This window comes from Pelobates fuscus, chromosome 6, assembly GCF_036172605.1.
Source record: "Pelobates fuscus isolate aPelFus1 chromosome 6, aPelFus1.pri, whole genome shotgun sequence".
Lineage (NCBI taxonomy): Eukaryota > Metazoa > Chordata > Amphibia > Anura > Pelobatidae > Pelobates > Pelobates fuscus.
In genome coordinates, this window is record NC_086322.1 from 189,714,225 (window position 1) to 189,735,525 (window position 21,301).

The window sequence follows — 21,301 nt, forward strand, 5'->3', positions numbered from 1 at the left end:
CCCCTATGTTAATCCGGCCCTGTGTCAAGAACATATTAAAGGACCACTATAGACACCCAGACCACTTCAGCTTAATGCCAGGTCCAGCTAGGTTTAACCCTTTTTTTCCCTATAAACCTAGCAGTTTCAGAGAAACTGCTATGTTTTTAAATGGGTTAATCCAGCCTCTAGTGGCGGTCTCATTGACAGCCGCTAGAGGGCTTACGCGCTTCTCACTGTGATTTTCACAGTGAGAAGACACCAGTGTCCATAGGAAAGCATTGAGAATGCTTTTCAATGGACTGGCTGAATGTGCGCGCGGCTCCTGCCGTGCATTGCACATTCAGCCAGAGAGGAGGCGGAGAGGAGGAGGAGAGCTCCCCGCCCGGCACTGGAGAAAGAGGTAAGTTTAACCCCTTCCTCCCCCCAGAGCCCGGCGTGAGGGGGACCCTGAGGGTGGGGGCACCCTCAGGGCACTATAGTGCCAGGAAAACAAGTATGTTTTCCTGGCACTATAGTGGTCCTTTTAAGGTTTATTTTTTTTACCCATTTTAAATGAATCATCTGTGTAATGCATTTAAATCGAGAGAACAAATGGCTAGAAATCCCCCTTAAATATATTTTGTTATTAAATTACCAGTATTGACATATTTTACAGTATCCATTTGACTTGTAAAGTATTTATGGTACCAACTTTGCTACATTTTGTGTTAGATGCAGGAAATATGAAAAACCGTACCAAAATAGCTATAACATAATGCATTTAGAAACTTTTATTATTATTATTATTATTACTATTTATTACTGGTTTTTATATAGCACCAGCATGTTCCATAGCGCTTTACAAAATTATCAAAGGGGGATATTTAACAATAAATGAGACAATTACAGAAAGTTACAGGAACAATAGGTTGAAGAGGGCCCTGCTCAAAGAGCTTGTAGTTTATAGGAGGTGGGGTGTAAAACACAACAGGACAGGAGGTAGCAATCAAACAAGGTGGAGTGAAGCAGAGCTGGAGGAGAGAATACAGTGCTGCCCTTTAGGAGAGAGCAAGGGACGGGTACGTGAGGTAGAGGTTACTCTGGGAGGCCATAAGCTTTCCTAAAGAGATGGGTTTTGATGCACTTTTTAAATGATTGAAGACTAGGGGAGAGCTTGATGGTCGTAGATAGGCTATTCCAAAGGAAAGGAGCCACCCGCGAGAAGTCCTGCAAGTGTGAGTTGGCTGTACGGGTGCGAGTAGCCGACAGCAGAAGGTTATGGGCAGAGCGGAGAGACCGAGAAGGGACATACCTGCGGATCAGTGAAGAGATACAAGAGGGGCTATATAGGTGTGGATTAGTACCTTGAATTTACTCCTATAGGATACAGAAAGCCAATGTAAGGACTGGCAGAGAAGAGAGGAGCGACAGGAGAGGAAAATCAGTCTAACTGCAGCATTCATTTCTGACTGTAACAGGACAATACGACTTGTGGGAAGACCTATTAGGAGAGAGTTACAATAATAATCCATGTGAGAGATTACTAGAGCATGGATGAGCTCCTTAGTAGCATCTTGCATAAGAAAGAGGTGGATGCGGGCTTTGTGTTTAAGGTGTAAAATACAGGATTTGGTAACTGACTGGATGTGAGGTTTAAATGTGAGGCACACACTGATCTGACCCATGCAGACTGACACAGTGATTTATGCATATTGACACACACTAATACATGCCGACAAACACTCATTGATACATGCAGACAGACACATACACTGACCCTTGCAGACACACACATTCTCTGAAACACACCTTCATTTCAAATATCGGTTGTCTCTTTATGTATTCCAGGCATATTGAATGCTACTGGCATCCCATTACTCCCTGCTATGCTCCCGCCCACTTGTCCCCACGTACAGTGCAGGGGGCGGAAGCGAGTGAGATGTGCACCAAGTGAAAGGCCTATTGGGACACTCATCCGCCCTGCCCCACTTCCTCCTTCCTTAATCCCTCTCATGTCCCCATGCACAGGGCAGGGAGTGGAGCGCATTGACGTTGCGCCCGCGAGTTTCATCATGGGATCGGCGATCTAGTTTAGCCAGGCGCTGGCCGGTCAGGAGTTAATTCTGCACCTCGTGAGTAATGCCTGCGCTGCGACCACTGGCGGCTGGCTGCTATTCTGATCTTATTTTTACTGTTTCTGGCCATTTGGCCAGTTTTAATATTTGTTACTGGGTCTGTCTGGGCGTCCAATCGCCCGGACCATCCCAAACACCGTTAGCAGCAGGCTTGCCAGAGGCGCCCACATTAAGCTGGCGCCCTAGGCCACCGTCGGCCCTGAGTGGAGGTATCCCTAGGCTGTAATGTAATGCATTTCTCTGAAAAGACCGTGTTTACTGCAAAGAGCCTGAAGTGAATAATTCAACTCACCAGAACAAATACAATAAGCTTTAGTTGTTCTGGTGACTGTAGTTTCCCTTTAAATATGCAAAATGAATAATACATCCCTACAGCTGTAAACCTACTAAAGGGAAGGAAAAAAAAAACAAGATTTAAAACTATACATTGACATACTTCATATAAACAACAGGTTCTGTCAAATATATACAATAATACTCAATCATTATAAAAAAATGTGATAAAATTAAATGTTTAAATCATGAAGTTTACAAGGTTTTTGATTTGTGAACTCATCTTATCTCCTCCTTACCTATATCCAAAACAGGGTTCCCTCCCCTAACTGTTTGTATATCTAAGAAAATGAAACCCCTAGGGTCCATACCGTGATGTTCTTTAAAGTGCGCAGAGATGCTTTGTAGTGTGAACCTTTTAAAATATTAATAACATGTTCCCCAATTCTTTTATGTAATACAACAACTCACCCCATCATCTGACTTCAACACCCAAGCACCCAAGACTTTGCAGCTAACTTCTAAAAAAAACCAACAAAAAAAAAACCTGTTACTATACAAAGCAGTATCCCAAACACAAACTTACAATATTCTACCGCCACCCCAGGTCACCACCGATGTGACTCTCTGCTTTTTTTTTTACTCCAGCACCGAGGATGAAATGTCTTCGTTCCTGTCTTCTTTATGCCACACTACCTGCCCACTTAACTTTATCCTGCCACATTTAATAACTTATCTGCCTTCCACCTCACTCCTGCGTTAACTCACATCTTCAACCTATTCCTTTCTACCGGTTCATTCCCAACCCCTCCTTCACAAAGGACACTCCCATATTCAAGAAACCCTCCCTTTACCCTAATTCTCCTGCAAAAGACCACCTAATTTCACTGCTGTCCATAGCATCAGAAATACTGAAAAGACTAGTTTGCAAATGACTAAGCCACTTTCTGTAATTCAACTCCCTGCTTGACCCCCTGCAATCTGGCTTTCATCCCAAACACTCGACAGAAATGGCGCTCACCAAAGTTAATAAGTTACTAATGATCTTCTTTCTGCTAAAAATAATGGCCACAACTCTCTTTATTTATCTTGACCTCTAAACTGCCTTCAACACTGTTGACCATCCCCTCGTTCTACAAACTCTCAGCTCTCTTGGATCCACTCATAGCTATCCAACAGTCCCTTTTTGTGTTAATTGCTGGCAGCTCCTCCTCTTCTCATCTGGAGTACCTCAATGTTCTGTTCTGGGTCCTCTACTCTTCTCTATGCCTCATTGCTGGATAGACTGCTTATCTGGTTTGATGTGTTTCGCCCTACTTCCAGGCTTTCTCAAAGTCCTTAGGTGCTAATACTTGGGTCAGATTATATGCCCTTCTAAGCAAATTGACTACAAACTAAAACTTTATCTATAGTCATATTAGGTCATAAAATGCAAAATGACAATCAACATAAAATATTCAATAATGCATAATTTACAATAATATGTATACCAAAAAAAAAAATGACATGACTAGAGGAAAATCCTTACCCAAGAGTCAAGAATGGACTAAATGGGTAATATGGGCTTAACCCAGAAAAGATAAAATTGGAAAAAAAACAAAAAAAAACACTAATCTTTCTTTGAAAAAGCGGGTCTAAGTCAAGACTATGGGGTAACGATTCTCAAAAAAGGTTAAATTACCCACATATAACATGTATAACCCAAAATAATTGGCATGAAACAAAAAAATGAAAATATAAACTTTATTAGTATATTAAAGGCATATCTACATAATGGTGAAAAAACAAGACAAACTGAAAACCACAAAAGTGACTTTTGAAAGTGTAATATTAAAAAGGCAAAACCTAGGGGGTCTGCATATATATATATATATATATATATATATCACAGCAGAAAAGATACTAATTCTTGATCAACCCAAGTAGAAAGATCGTATCAAGAAAAACAGCTGTTCAGTAATAAAATGTTATTCTAAGTGGAAGGCTAAGATGTAGCCAATTAAATAGCAGCAATCTATGGGGATCAAAGCTTAGCATTAAGATCCAAAATTAGATATATATTGAAAATTAGAGATATTCAAAAAGGTGAATAAATGGTATGGGTAGATACAATGATAGAGATAATGGGAGATTGTAACGAACCCTGATGTGGTAGCTAGTGTTTCGTCTGTTTTCGGGCTTCCATTCGCCTCTTTCTCCAGAGTAGATACAGCTTTCCCAGTAGATTCTCCCAAAGTAGTAAGCAGGTACCTAAACATCAGCCCAAACATGATGAAGGGTGTAACAGGAATTAATCTTTATTGTGCCACACTGGCTTTTATACAATTCTCCAGGCCAGAGGAACGCCCCCTGGACCTGATGGAAAATGGGGACACAACTTATTACAGCCAATGACAATTCAGGGACAAACAGTGACACTCCCAGTACAAACAGTTAATTCCCTCCCCTCTGCCTGGATATAATTGGGTCAGATAAAGTAATAACTTAATTATCTCCAAGCAGAGAGAACATAATTTTCCCAAAACTCAGAAAACCCCCCAAAATATACAGGACCCCCATAAATGTCATATCCCCTGATAGCCCTGATCTGGGTGACCAACATATCCAAAAATCACCTAGATCAGTTCAGGGGTTTTCGAATTTCATGAAAGTCCCATTTGAATGTGCGCGCGGCTCCTGCCGTGCATTGCACATTCAGCCAGAGAGGAGGCGGAGAGGAGGAGGAGAGCTCCCCGCCCGGCACTGGAGAAAGAGGTAAGTTTAACCCCTTCCTCCCCCCAGAGCCCGGCGTGAGGGGGACGCCGGGCTCTGGGGGGAGGAAGGGGTTAAGTCACAAAAATTGAACAAATACACGAACGGAACGCTCTGGCTCAGAGTAGCGATTGTTTTCCTGGTTTGTGGGAACCAAACTACCGAACAGCGCTCTCCTAGCTGTTCGGGAAAAGGAAGCAGACGTTCATTCCATTTGACCGGTGTTCGGGCAGTCGAGTGTCCGATTTTTAGTGCCAGACACTCAACGACTAAGTCGTTGCCTTTCGTGCAAACATGATGGCCGCCAAGTGGCGTTCGGCTATACGAATGGTGGCCACACAGGGAGAGCGCTTAATTGATGACTTTTTGTAATAATGAGCCAGAGAGGGGTTCGGTAGTTTGAAAACTACCGAACAAACGAAAACTGGGCAATAAAATGAAATATTAGCCGAACAGAAGGGCTTGAAATGCTGGTTTTCTTACAAACATAATGGAAGTAAACTGGTATATTAGTAGAGTCTGATTTTGCCACCTTAATAATTAGACCAAACTCTACTTAAAGGGTGAATATGGGAATCCAGTGGCCACTCTTCAGATGGCCACTGGAGCTGCTTCCTGGCTCAGGGCTGCACAGTAAGTATCCCTGCCGTTCAGCATCCCCACGTTCTGCATGGGGATGCTGAATTTTCATCAAAGAGATGCATTGACTGGGGGTGGGGGGGGGGGGGTGGGTCACTATAGGGTCAAGAATACATGTTTGTGTTCCTGACCCCATAGTGATCCTTTAAACTGCTGTTTTAAATCCTTTGCTTTTATATTAAATTATTTGATTGTACTGCAGTTACGTCTCACCCTAAGGTACTGTCCCATAGGGATACCCTGCTTTAAAGTTCTTGGATGGAAACTGTCCCATCTTAGAAGGTTGTTAGAGGCTGAAGGTTTTTTAAAAAGAGTGCTCTGAATAGGGTTTTGGTCTGTGATCGATATTGTTTTAGCCAAAAAATTGAGACTAGAACCCCCAAATTTGCTCATAAACCTCAAATTTTCTTTAACATTAAAAAGTTTTACGAAGTCGTTGAACTCCTCGAGCTCACCCTGCCACACAATGAAGACGTCATATATATACTGACGCCATTAATAAATAGAGGGAAGGTATTTAGAAATAACCTCTGAATCGATAAGATTTTCCAGTTGTGTATGTAACGTGTATTCATTCCGTTCATGAGACAAATGTACTCAGATTTCACAAGTTTGGAAACTGTTTCTTGGTTATAAGGGATAACCAATACCAAATACAAATCATGTCTGTGAAATTGAGGTCAGTCATTTTTGTGTACATCATATAGTTTACTTCAGAACAAAAAAAATGAATGAGGCAGACTTGGTTTTGATGAGTGCAATGTATATATATTTTTGGAGGAGATCGTCCATGTTTTTTTTTTTTTTTTTTTTGAAAATTAAGTCAATTTTGTAATTATCTAAAATTGTTGAAGTAGTAGTCCACTTCTGTAATTTAAACTATATTTAAAAAAAAAAAAAAGTGATTCATTGATTCAATTCATCTCATGAGGAGATGCTGATTGGCCAGGGCTGTGCTTGAATCCTGCCGGCTCTGTCTCTGATCTGCCTCTTTGTCAGTCTCAACCAATCCTATGGGGAAGCACTGTGATTGGATCAGGCTACCAGATGTCAGCAAACTGCTTGTTTTTCTGAGCCTAACACCATGCAGATTTACAGCTTCAGGCTTGAATACAGTAAGATTTTTATTATATTTATGGAGGCATGAGGGGCCCAGGGGGACTAGATGGTGGTGTTAACACTATAGGATCAGGAATACATGTTTGTGTTCCTGACCCTATAGTGATCCTTTAAGTTATGTGTCTAGACAACCAAGTTCAAACCCATATGTAGGGGTTTATGCTGCATCTAACTCACTTAATCTCTTGATTAAAGACAGATGTAAATACGTCTGTGGACTGCATAATATATACTTAAAAATATAGAAATAATGTATCTATCCCTCTCTAAATTTGGTATGTGTGTGTATATAGATATTTTTTTGCTTGATGTTTTATTTAAAGGTTACATTTTTACTAAGCAAATGTAATTTTTTTGCTAGATGTATTGATTCATATTTTCCCTGAATTGCAGATAATTTAAGAGAGGCCTTGGAGAAATTGAAGCTAACTGGAACGGGTTGCACTTCTGACAATCTGGATGGGTGTTTGGACTGTCTGCTTCAAGCTCTTGGTCAAGACAGTAAGTTTCTAAAATAAATCTAAATTGATTTTAAAACGATGTGGAAGTAGTCTTAAAGGAATACTGTAGGCACCCAGACCACTTCACCTCAATGAGTTAACTCTTTTATAACCTTGGTAGCAATGATGACTAGGGCACTGTAGCATGCATATTTGTATTTCTAACTTAATAGTGTTCCTTTAAGGGTGAGGGCAGTGTCTTCCCAGGATTTTTAAAGGGTAAGTAGTCAAACCGTTTAAGAAACTTTTTGACAACTTACCTGAAATCTGCCAATTGCTGCCTCTCTTGTAGCTGGAAGCTTATGCTATAAGGTTTTGTTGGGTCCTCTGGGGTAAGCCCTGCAGTGTACCTGCCAGGCTTATCTCAATGCAGAAGCTTCCAGAGGCACATGAAAAGTGACCCACAGGAAAGTTTTTATGCTGTTCGCAAACTATGTACTGTGGGAGGGTGCCAGGGTACTAGACTATAACTTGCTGCTGTGGTTTTGGAGCTTGGAATATAATTTTATTATTATTTTTTTTTAAATGTGTTTATGAAGTCTGAAAAAAATTGTGAATTGTAGAAATCCACATATCCTTTTTAATATAAGTACCGTATATATTAGAGTATAAGCCGACTTTTTCAGCACATTCTTTGTGCTGAAAATTCCCCCCTCGGCTTATACTCGAGTGAGTACATACCGCGGGTACCCGCCGCCATCATTTGTGGCCCCGACCCGCGCGGCAAACCGCCGGGGCCGCCGTCCCAGGGGTCCATCGGGTGGCCCATGCTGTCAGGGCCACCCGATGGACATGGATTGTCAGGGGGCCCGGTCAGCGCTGGGCGCTCTAACAGCGCGAACGGGCCCCCTGTGATGAGATCATAACTGCTGTGACTCCTGCACGTCACTCCTCCCAGCTATCACTGAGCCCACACGGGAGGAAGACCAGGGAGTCAGAGTGGGAACTCTGACTCCCATCAACCTGAGTCACCCTCCTGCACCTAAAAGGTAGGCAACAGGAGGGTGACTTAAATATTATATATATTTAATATTAAATATTATGTGTGTGTGTTTGTTTGTTTGTTTGTATGTATGTGTCTGTCTGTTTGTAATATGTATGTGTGCCTGTCTGTTTGTAGGGGTCTTTGTATGTATGTCTTGTGTGTGCGCCTGTCTGATTGTATGTATGTTTCTTTGTATGTATGTGTCGTGTGTGTGCGTGTCTGTCTGTCGGGGGGGGGGGGATTTACTGTTTTTCTTTGAAATAAATATTCAAAAACTTTTAACCTACTGATGCCTCAATTAATGTTATTTTATTGGTATCTATTTTTATTTTTGAAATTTACCAGTAGCTGCTGCATTTCCCATCCTAGGCTTATAGTGGAGTCAATAAGTTTTCCCAGTTTCTTGTGGTAAAATTAGGTGCCTCGGCTTATATTCGGGTCGGCTTATACTCGAGTATATATGGTAAATGGAAAAGATGGGAAAATTAGTGGCATTTATTTCAAAAAAAGGACAAATATCGCTAGAATCTGGAGTCGGGCCAAAAGTAAGAAGACATTTATAAAGAAAACTTTCTGAGGTAACTATTTACAACCTGCATTATTGCCTATTTGGGCTGCCACCAAGTTTTACATTTTGTTTTTTTAATCCCCTTTTAGTATTCAAATATATATTTGCAACAGCTGCTCCCTTATTGAACATTGGGGCAAAGTCTGTTGTCTGCAAGTATCTATCTGCATAATTCACAGTGTGTCACTCAGTATATTTTTCCAAATACAATGATGATTTTAGGAGTTTTAATTGATTTCAATAATCTTTTGTGTGGCAGAATTTTTACAAGCATTTGCAAAATTCAGGTACCTCACACTCTTCATCTTCACTGTAATATTTTGAATCTGGTGTTTTACAAAAAAAAACAAAAAACTAATTTGATATGACCTATGTCTCCTTTAACCATTTGGTCTCAGCAGCATAGTTTGATTGCAGTAAAATGAGAATAAGAGAGTGGCGTAACTGTATAGTTAGTTGCTAGCATTTTTCACTAATCCCAAATAAAGCTAGATTATAATATCATGGTCAATAGCCAAAGTGTATCTAGCTGCAAGACTTTACATTTGAGACTTCTCATGCAAAAACAAATAAACAAAAAATATATATAAATCTAAAAGGTCATGTTCCACGATACCGATATATTTCAGCTTGCTGTTTTGTGCAAAACAGAAGAGGATTTTGTTTTAAGATTGCAGTGTGTCCTCGTTTAACCTTGCCATTGGATCTGTGTATTAAACACCTTAACTATGCATTAATTTCAAGCTAATTTCATATATTCAACTAGATCTACACAAATAGACGTATAAAACTTGCTTACATCATTATACATATCTAAATTTTGTTTTATTTCAGAATAATGCTTTTATTTTATCATTGTATTGGGCTAAAATATGATAGCAAAATTTGCACAAGGGTGTTTTGTTTTGCTTATTCCAGATTTTTTTATATATATATATATATATATATATATATATATATATATATATATATATATATATATATATATATATATATATATATATAGTTTTTGAATGGTTAACATTTTGATACAAGCTCCCTTGGGTAGGATGCTTTGATACAAGCTCCCTTGGGTAGGATGTAATTCTGTCACAATATTTCCTGTGCTTGTGGTGGTAGCAGCTCTCTCTCACATAGTGTATAGGGCTTAATTAATGTGGGTTTGGGGACAGTGTTCACAGAGGTAATTTAAGATATCCTTTGTTTTTTCTTTTTGAAAGATATTGCATCATCCACTGATCCTGCAGTTAACTGCTTTTCTAGTCAATTTTACCTGGCTGCCGTTAAAATTGCAGTTAATCAACTATAGTTCTTGTAGTTGGGTTCATTAAAATTATTATCAGCCAGTGGTGCCAAAACAATACCATCCCTTTTGATTAACAAGAGTATTCATTCACATTAAAGGAACACACATTTAAAGCACTTTTTGCTTGTTGAAGTGTTTTATGTCTAAAAAAAAGCGTCTTTTTACAAAAAGTGTAGTTTCAGTAGAAATTAGCAATTTTTTTCCTATTTATTTATTTTATTTGGTAAAGCATGTATACATAGGATCGTCAGATGAAATATTAGGTACATTGACAAACACAGGGTGATTCAGTGTGTACAAGTGGCCAGTTTCAGTGATGTGCTATGGAAGCATACAAAAAGCGGATTGGCATAGCCATTTGTGCAGTATACATATAATACCTAAGTTAAGCGTGCCATCTTTTGCCACCTACTCCCAGCCCCTTGAGACGTCCGTCCCCTTAAACCGGTGTGGTCACACTCAACATAACATTGTACCACTCTGCTAGTTTGGAAATCCTTGCATAAATGAATTTTTGTGTTTTGTTGTTTAATGTTACCTGATTTTTCTTAATATTTCCCAGTTCCAGGCTGGGCTAGATAAAAGTGGATGAAATAAAATAAATGGAGAGATACAGAAAAGAAGAAGGAAAAGTAAGAAAGGAAGAAGAGAAAGCAAGATAGGAGCACGTGATTTACTGGTGTGGGATCTGGAGGAGGAGGTTGTGTTATGTTCCGTTTGTGCAGGTGTGTAGCCAGTACTCTAGAGGAGGAGGCTAGAGAACTGTGGCCGGCCCCTGGTCACTTTTTATTTGAGGTCAGCTATTGGCGGGTCCGTGTTAAGAGTCTTCCTGTCCCCCACCCATAAGCCATCTTTTCGTAACTCCCTTTGAGAGATACTTGCTACACCACTTCTCTCCTGCTGGGAGCTGTGGGGGTCTTCCATCCCCTTGCTATCAATAAGTTTGCCGCTATCAATATGTGGAAGGTTAAGCCCTGGTTGCCTCGTGAGATCATTTTGGAGCATGAACAGGAGGAAGTGTTCGACCGAGGGCCTAATTTGTTTAATTACTTCTGAAATCAGGGTTGTTATTGTTTCCCAAAAGGGTTTAATCACTGCACACTCCCAAAAGGGTTTAATCACTGTGCAGCATGGAACCTTTCTCTGTGGCGCATCTCCAGCATCTGTCAGATGCAGATGCCATTGGAAACACGTGGACAAGTCATGAGTGGATCTGAGGCTGGTATAGGGTTTAAGTTTGTTTCCTCCCCACACCTGGTGGAGGAGTGTCAGTCCCTGGCTTTCCCACCCTCTGCTGTCAAAAGTGGGGATGAAGTGTTTAAAACATCTAATTGGGCTGGCCAGCGAAAGCGGGCTCCAGTTTGTAAACCTGTGTTTGGGACTTCCCATATCCTTAGCATCACAGAGGTGGTGGGCAAGATATTGTCCATTTTTGGGCGTATGTCTTTGGGTAGCCATAGTAAGTATGGTATTCCATCTGTCAGGGACCAGTGTGATTCGATGTCTACCCAGGGGGGCCTTGAGTTTGCGTCTTGTGCCCTGATGGCAAGATTGAGAAGTGTGGCTATGTAGTAAGCGTGTATGCCCACTCCCCCACCCCCCAGCTTCCTAATTGCTATGGCTTTTGGTATACGGGACCTTCGGGGGCCCAGTATGAATCTGTCTACGTGTTGTTGTAACTGTGTAAAGTAGTACCTTGGGAGATCCACTGGTAATGAGCGGAATAGAAATTGGAGTTTAGATAGAAGCATCATTTTAAAGGCCTCAATGCAACCTATCCACTAGAGAAATTTGTTTTTCCACTTGTCCATACAGGAGTGAATCTCTGATGCCATTTTGAGATAGTTTGCCTTTGCTTTAATTTATTGTAGTCCCTCAGAGTGTCGGTAAGTGCGGGTAGGGGCGTGTAGGGTTGAGTTATGGTGAGCAGGACATCATCTGCAAAGAGACTCAGTTTGTGTTCCGTCTGTCCAATATAGACTCCTGATATCTCCGCGGTTAATCTGATGATCGCCAGGGATTTGAGTGCCAGGACATATAGGAAGGGGGAAAGCAGGCAGCCCTGGGTGTCCTGTTTGTTACAGCAAAGGACTCTGACATAAAACCTCCATATAACACCTTGGCGGTAGGCATGTTGTAGAGCATCTGAACCACTGAGTGGAAGGGTTTGTGAAATTTATATTTTCTTAGTACGGCCTCTAGGAAATTCCAATTCAAGCGGTCAAATGCTTTGTCCGTGTGTAGGGGAAACCCTGTGTCTTTATTGAATACAAAATGTCCAGTACTCTCCTCGTGTTGTCCGTCCCTTGTCTACCCTTCACAAATCCTGACTGATCAAGGTGTATGAGTGTTTGGATGGCCTCAGACATGCTGTTGGCGATGATCTTAGCGAACACTTTTCATCCGAGTTTAGTAAGGATATAGGCCTAAAATGTTTGCATTGTGTTGGGGATTTACCTGGTTTGGAGAGGGTGATCACAGTAGCGGTGATCATGTCTGGTGGCAGTTTGGAATTAAGGATGGCATTGTTAAATAATTGGAGCAGGTGAGGGGCAAGAACGTTATGTAATTTTTTGTAATAAATGTTTGAAAGGCCGTCTGGACCTGGTGTTTTGTTGGCTGGAAGGCTCTGAATAGCTTTCTCAACTTCTTCTAGTGTGATTGGTGCTGACAATTGCTCACATTGAGTGTGGGAGAGTGTAGGCGTTGGAATGCTCTCTAGAAAAGTTGTGGATTCGTGGACTGTAGCTTGGTGTTGTTTCATATCGTCCTGTATATTATACAGTGTACCATAAAAGGTAGCAAATTCGTTACCTATAGCTGCCGGGGCGATGAGTTTTGCACCAGTATCGGTCTTAATATATGGGATTCAAGTTCTAACTTGGATTTCTTTCAGGGTGGAAGCCAATTTCCGCCCTGCTCTGTTTCCTTGTGTGTAGTCAGATAGTTTTAGTCTTTTTAATAGGAAACTGTTGCGTTGCCTGTGTGCTTCCTGAATCTTATTTTGGGTCTGCAGTATTTCTTGTCTAAGGCTCTTAGTTGGGTGGGACTGACTGGCCCTATTTAATGTCTGTAGCCTGGCTTCCAAGTCCTTTAACTTAGTGAGTGATGATTTTTGAACCTGGGCCACATGTTTAATAAACAGTCCCCTCATAACCGCTCCCCTGTGTTTCTATGTTTCTAGTGGGATAATTCATCAAACACTGTCTGGTAGTAGTGGGGGTTTTGGAGTAGGGATTCATTCAGGCACCATGGGGGCTTGTTTTTAAAAGAAAAGTTTTCCGACATAGTGAGTGTCACAGTCGGAAACTTGTTCAAGGTGCGTGCCCTTGACATAGTACCTCTCTATCCTCGTATAACAGTTATGTATCGAGGAGCAGAAAGTACATCGTAAAGGTTATAAACATCGTAAAGGTTATAAAAGTGAGGTAAATTTTCTCTACAGTTTCGTCATTAGTTGAACACTAGTGGGCGTTTTAACAGATGAGTCTTCTATGGGGTCCTTAATGCAATTGAAGTCTCCCCCCCCAGAATAAGTATTCCCTGTTGTATTTTTTTCGATTTTAGAGAGAATCATAGTCAAAACGTTTGCCTGGTTGTCGTTAGGGACATAGACAATAGCTATTGTGTAGGTGACCTCGTTAATCACCACCACTATAATTAGAAACCTTCCCATAGGGTCCACAATTGTCTTAATTAAGGAGAACGACACTTGGTCGCTAATTTGGGTAGACACCCCTTTGGATTTTGTGTCGGAGGTAGCATGGAATTGGTAAGGAAATTGTTTGATCCTGTATCTACAGGGGTCTGTTTTCCTAAAGTGAGTTTATTGCAGGCACACAATGTCCCCCTTCAGCTGCCTAATCTGTCTATAAAGAGCTTGCCGTTTTCATGGGGCGTTCATCCCTTTTACATTGTGATACTATCCGCATTAAATTTTTTAAGGGTTTGCTGTCCGACCTGTCTTTTATCCATATTCCACCCGCCACCCGACCACTAGCTAGGAGAATTGAGTAACAGAGAAGAAGAAAAAGGACAAGAAGAAAGAGTGTTCATGTAACAGAAAGAAACATTCGTGTACATCTTGTGGCTGAACCTCCAGGTATCATCCCGTTTCGCCCACCGGCGAAAATGGTTCGGATTCAACTGTACTGGGTGCGACACCCAGTTCCCTTGGGGTGATTCGAGAAGCACCATATATTGACACTCGTAGGTATGTCGCTCTCCGTACAGGTGGATCCATATGCATAACAATATCTCTGTAATTTCCCAACTCGACTTTTGAAAACAAAAGTCCACAGTCATTAGGGCATAATAAAAACAAAACCTTGAGAAAAGGAGAAGGAGGAAACGTTTGGCAAAACAAATCGACCATTTTCTAACCTTTTTGTCATAACTGTGTCATAGTTTTGCCTTGAGCTTCAAGTTGTATTTCTTGAAGCTCAAGGCAAAACTCACTCTTTTGTCAACTTTGTGTTAGCATATATAGGAAGGGGCTCCGTGAGGGTAGCGAAGCCCGGCCAGATCTTAATTTGGCCTCGTATCGGCCTGTCTGGGCAGGGCAGTGAGGTATGGGAGAGGGGGGAGGGAGTAATAGTCACCTTTCAGCCATGTCTCCATTACAAGGATTCTAAACCCGTCTAAGGGCTGACTGCGCCTGAGCCTGTATATTCTGGTGTTTCACGTGGCACCGCAGAAGATTACACCGTGTAACCTATGGGTAATATATATTATATAAAAAGTGTACACGGGGGCTCTGTTTGAGTGTCGTAAGTAAAAAAAAAATAAAAAATTGTGCATCTCTAACCTTGATTACTGGCAGTGGTTTGCTAGCTACTCTAAGTGGTACAATGATCTAGCCTGTGTCCCTGCATAGTGTGTGGCTCTTGCTTGCGTACAAATCGGGTGCCATGGAGTACCTGAACCCCCTTGGTGACGGGATATTAAAACCTTGCACCGTTTTGATGCCAAAAGCTTAGTCCCTGCCAACATTATCGCCATATATAGTCAAACGTCCAGGTCAGTCTCCCAGCCTGTTGCGTGGGCTCAACAGTGTCCGGGTCAGTCTGCTTCCTGCTGGTGACGGTTTATACATCCATGAGCCTCATATGGTGCAGTTGGCGTTCAGTGGTTGGCATGGACTCTTCGTCTTTCCGGTCGGCTTGGGTAGGCTACCAACTTTTCTACATGCTTTTGGTTGTTCCGCAACCTCCATTTGAGTTTCTAATTTCGTGTCGGATACTTTTGGTATGTCCACAGAGCAAGAGCGGTGTACTTTGCAGCTGGGCCTGTGCACAGGTAGGTTGGTGTTCAGGGCGGTCTTTGGTGTGCGAATGTCCACGAGTAAATTCCCTCTGCCATCTCCCTGCTTGCTGTTCTTGCACGCTGCGTTGTCTTAGCATAGTAGAAGGGGAACCTTGCCTTACCTTTTGCGAGCCTCGGTGAGTACAAACAATTGACTTCTTATTCTTGAGTGTGGGCTGGGAGGGGGTCAACGGGGATTATGAACTGTTAGGCGGTTTTGCGAACTTTGGGATTACTTCGAGGTTAACGCCTCCGCCTCTTCCATTCAGTAGCAATTGGCTGCAGGACGGTCGTGGTTGCGGGAGCATTCACTACTTGTATGTCCCACTTATGTAGAAGTTGGAGGCCTTCACTCCGTGTAAGAATAGGGGTCGTCAGCCCATTGTGGGTTACCAGCAACGGGGTAGGGAAACCCCACCTGTATGGGACTTGATGCTACCTCAAGGCCGATGTTACTGGGCCGAAGTTCCGTCTCGTGGCCAGAGTGGACTGGGAGATGTCTGCAAAGATTTGGATGTCTCTGTAGGCTTCAGTTAGGGCTTTTGCATTCATGCTGGCCCTTAGTGTTTCTTATTTAACGTGGTGATAGTGGGCTATAAGCAGCACGTCTCTCGGTGCCGACTGCGGTGCTGCCCACGCTTTCGTCATTCTATGGATACGGTCAAGTAGGACCATCTTGACTCTGATGTATGGACATAAACTTTGGAACAGACCTGTGCCGAAAGACTGCAGGTCCTCCAGCGCTGTGGATTTCGGTATTCCCTTGAACCGCAAGTTGTTCCGACGAGAATGTTCTTCCAGATCCGTCAGCTTGTATTTTGCTGTATTAAGCCACCAGAGTGTTGTGCGATGGGGCTTGTTCGTCCATTTTGGTTTCTATGCGTGCAGTTCTGTCACCTATGTCCTGAAGTTCCATCTTTAGATCTAACAAGGAAGCCTGAAATTGAGTCTGGATTGGGCGTCAAGCATTTTTTGTAATAGAGCCGGTGTTATGTGCCCTTCTCTGACTTGGGAAGGAGGCAGCAGGGAGCACGAATCTTGGCTGTCTCCAGACTCATGGTCGACATGTTGGGGGCCCTCCTGGATGGTCTGCTGTTTCTGTGGTTTTTCTGTCTGTCTGTCTGTCTGTCTGTCCAGTAGACAAAATACCAGAGTATTGCAGTATGCAATGATACTTATTTCATTGGACTAATATAATATTCCAAAGACAAGCTTTTGATAGTTTTCCTCAGGTCTGAAGCAACACTGACCAATCTGATAGTTTAACACTTAAACTATCAGACTGGGGTGTCCTGAATAGCAGAAAATGTGCCTGAAAGTGAAAGGTGCAGATTGGCTGAGAATACCCAGAAAAACTAAATAAACAGAAGAGTCAATAAGCCAGTTAAAAGGAAAAGGAAATAAATAAATAAGCTAGTTAAAATGTTTATTTTCTGCAATGCCTAAAAATAAAATTACAAAATTGCTACAGGAGTTAACTTTTACTTGATGTAACGCTGTTCATTTTATTAAAGTAGGAATATAATATTTTGCTTCATGTTTCTTATTTTTCTTGCAGGTATAGAAAGCAGTGAAAAAATACAACAGAGTGGAATACTTCAAGTGCTTGCAAGTCTTTTGAATTCTCAATCTTCCTGTGCAGCAAAAATAGCTCACATCATAGCAGAGATCGCTAAAAATGGTGAGGTTTTCAGGAGCGATTTAACTGCTGGAACATCTTCAGTTATGCACATCCTTTGTCAGTATGTTTTTAATTCATTTTCATTTCTTAGAATAGAGCATTGCTACATTTTACTTTAATTAGAATTGTGTAGTTGTATTGCTAGTTTCATGTTATCAGAAAGGTATTTGCTTGTGTAGTGGCACAAACAAATATTTTGCCTCATTGTGTTTTGTGATATATATATATATATATATATATATATTTTTTTTTTTTTTTTAATGTAACTATGGCAACCACAGTGTCCTTGTTATCTGACTGTTTTAAAAGGGACTATCACTTTTTAGGATGTTGAATTTTATGTTTCATTGACCACTGTGTTTATAATATGTGTATAAATGTGTTTAAGATTATAAAAGTAGGGATGGGCCGAAACTGAAAATTTAGGATGCCCGAAACCGAAAAGAACCTTTTTCCCCCAAATGATTTTTAAAAATTTTTTTTTTTCATGTAATGTTATTAATATTAGACTTTTTATTGAATTTAATCTAATATGAAAAACTTCCCTTCTTTTTTAGTGGTTCCTCCTCCCCCCCGTTTAATGTTCCTCCCCCTCCCTCTTATTTTAGTGTGTCTCTCCCCCCCCCCCCCCGTTATGTTCTTTTCTTCCCCCTCCTCTGTTCCATTGTGTTCTTTTCTCCCTCCTCCTCTGTCCCATAGTGTTCTTTTCTCCCCCCTCCTCTGTCCCATAGTGTTCTTTCCCCCCCCTTCCTCTGTCCCATAGTGTTCTTCCCCCCCCTTCCTCTGTCCCATAGTGTTCTTTCCCCCCTTCCTCTGTCCCATAGTGTTCTTTCCCCCCTTCCTCTGTCCCATAGTGTTCTTTCCCCTCTTCCTCTGTCCCATAGTGTTCTTTCCCCCCCTTCCTCTGTCCCATAGTGTTCTTTCCCCCTTCCTCTGTCCCATAGTGTTCTTTCCCCCCTTCCTCTGTCCCATAATGTTATTTTTTCCACCTCTCTTTTCCCATTATGTTCTTTCCCCCCTCCCCTGTCCCATATTGTTCTTTCCCCCCTCCCCTGTTCCATAGCGTTCTTTACCCCCTCCCCTGTCCTATAGTGTTCTTTCCCCCCCTCTCCTGTTCCATAGTGTTCTTCCCCCGTCCCATAGTGTTCTTCCCACCTCCCCCCCCCCCAAGTACAGTATTCTTGACTTTTCATGTTATCATTACTATCTTTCATTGTGATATATAATCATCTTAATTGTTAATGCAAGCATGTCTGCTAAACTATGCACTACAAAAATATAAAATATTAAAAAATATATATAATATATATATATTTTTTTTATTTTTTTTGTGGCAAATTTGACCTGTTTTCGGCCGAAACAGGGTAGGCCCGTTTTCCGCCGAAATTTCAGTGCATCCCTACTAAAAAGTTTAAATTTGATCTACAAATCCACACTGCTTTGTGGATTTACCTTTTATAACATTGTTTCTGAGAAAGGGTGCATTTTATTTCTGCACACAATGAGATTGATTTACCCCCCCCCAAAAAATGCATATACAGTCTCATACTATATAACTAATCACAGGCCCGAACCTATGCATGGGCAAATATTAAGGAGTATAACTGTAAAGAGGCATTCTAACCTGGAATTGACTCATTTGTGGGGGTTTTTTTTTTAAGTCATTGTAGTGACCATTAATTTAAAAAATATATACATAAATAAAGAGTCCAAAAATAGATGTAAAAAATCCTGCTTTTACATTTTTCTTTCATTCATTTCACCTTTTTTTGCTTTGTTTTTCAAATATCCACTCAAATGTGAGTGGTGGTCTTTCTTTTGAACTGTTGAACCACCACCATTGTCAAAGTTAAAGTGCGGAATAGGTCATTTATTTTTATCTTTGCAGAAATCAGATATGTGATGGCATACACACTAGATAACTAACTTACATTCATTATATGAAAATGCTTTAAAAAAATGTTATATTTGCAATGGGTAAAGGGCAGGGACTGACACTGTACATATTAGTGGTTTCTGGGGCAGTTCAGGTTTCTACTAATGAAACTGCTAGACTGAAATTTAGAGGAACCTTTCTTCTACTTCTACTTCCTGATGGTTTGTCAAGCTGTGTTAAGGGAAAGACAGAAAGGGAACAGTGAAATTCAGATGCAGGTGCATTAAGAAAGCAGTATTTTAAAGTCGGGCAGAGCTAAAATACAGTATGCTGCAAAATATATTTTCTTATAAAAGCTTTACAGAAATAAGTATGCAAAAAAACAACTGCTATTTATTTAAGCTGAATGTTAAAGAAAATAAAAAGTATAGATTGTATTTGTGCCACGAAAGTCCCTTTCATTTTAATTTTGCTTATTGTCTTAACTATAAGGAAGACTTCCCTTCTGTAACTTAAATTCCATTTATCTCTCAATGTATAATTTCAGAATTAATGCGTATCCCTTGTGTTGATGCTGGGTTGATTCCACCACTGGTGAAGCTTTTAAACTCAAAGGATCAGGAGGTGCTGTTGCAAACAGGACGTGCCCTTGGAAATATATGCTATGATAGCCGTAAGTAGGTTTCTTATTCATCATGATTTATTTTATATATTGAATGCTTTTTCTTTTCACATATATTGCAAAAAGGATATCTTGTAAAAGCACCAACAATTCTTCTTGTTGCCAGCTTGATTGAACAAAATTGTTGCTTCTGAAGCCCTTTGAATGGTTAAATTGTTAAAATACAATAAATTGTTTTGTGATCTTCCTGATGGAGGTAATATGTAACATTTATTTTCTAAGTTTCATTTTTCAATGCCTTTAGTTCTGCAACGCTCAGGAAATACACTCCTAAAAAGAACAATGGCCAGGCATTGTGTTTGACAGGTAGCAGATGTTTGTTCTTGCTAACTGCTTTCTACCCCACCTCTGGTAATAGATGTTGACACGCTTTATTCTTTTTGCATGGGTTTAAACTTGGTGCTATTCAGATCTTTTTATACCTTTTTGCTTTAGGGTCTGTCTCTTACAGCACGTGCTTTCAACTGATGAACCTCTCTGTGTGCATGGACTTCGGCTCAGCCACTGCTAACTGCTGTGTATAACTCACTTTCTCTTTCATGAACACAACTATGTAAATGAAATGCACGTAAAAAAGATTGTATCATTAATATGGCTGCTAAACTGCTTGCAAATTCTACCTTTTATGCAGTTGTAATTATCAAAGTAGGTGTAGATGTATTTATTTTTTTTATTGTAGAACTGACCGCCCTCTTTAATACATTTTCACATTCCTCCTTCCAAAATTAACGATTACTTGCAAAGGGCCAAATGTGTCTAACAAGTCTTAGTTTTAAGTTGAGGTGAATAATTTATAGTGTCATTATATTCAAATTATTTCTATTCTGTTTATGTCATATATAGCCAGATACAATTCTTAAGCCATTGATGTCCTATGAAGCAAGCCAGTCTATTCTAGCACATTGCAATGTCCTGGAATGATACCTGTGAAATTACAGTTTTGTTGTGAATGCTTTTTCTGTGCTATATATACTTTTTTTTTTACTGCTTTTTTTTTTGTTGTTGTTTATATTGCACAGAAAAAGCACTTACGCCGCAGTAATTTGCCACTTAAAGAGTACTGTGGTAATTCAAGAACCTGAAATGCAGCCTTACTTTAAACATTTCTTTATTTAATTGTCAAGACTACAAGTGCCTGATAGGCCTTACATATTAACACCATGTCTTGCACTCATCTCTCCATTATTGCATTGCATACATTAATTGCTTCATTAACAAATATTGTTCCCTTTTCTGTGGTATAGACGGTGTTTTGCTGACAGCTGTGCCAGAGGTATGGTAGTACAATAACAAAGGTGTGGGTGATTAATGTGCACATCTTTAGTGTCACAGATGTGTTCATATTGTTTGTGAGAGGCATGCCATGTCATCATGCAACAATTTGGCAAGTTTTATGTAAAATGAGTGCTTCCTCATTGTCAGTGCTTAAAATGACAATTTAAGTATCATAACCACTACAATGGGCTCTAGTGATTTATGAAACTTGGAGTGTCACTTTAAGCACTTTAAAATTGCCAAAAT

The 21,301-nt window shown here is 40.6% G+C and overlaps 1 protein-coding gene across 2 annotated transcripts in view; it reads left to right on the top strand.

Moving 5' to 3' along the window:
• Window positions 1-21,301, top strand: part of RAP1GDS1 (Rap1 GTPase-GDP dissociation stimulator 1) — a 138,429-nt gene that overhangs the window by 38,829 nt on the left and 78,299 nt on the right. For both annotated transcript variants that reach the window (XM_063458611.1, XM_063458612.1), the window contains exons 2-4: window positions 7,272-7,379; window positions 17,100-17,222; window positions 19,646-19,771. In XM_063458611.1, the coding sequence (XP_063314681.1) occupies window positions 7,272-7,379; window positions 17,100-17,222; window positions 19,646-19,771 (357 nt within the window). The remainder of the gene's footprint in view (window positions 1-7,271; window positions 7,380-17,099; window positions 17,223-19,645; window positions 19,772-21,301) is intronic.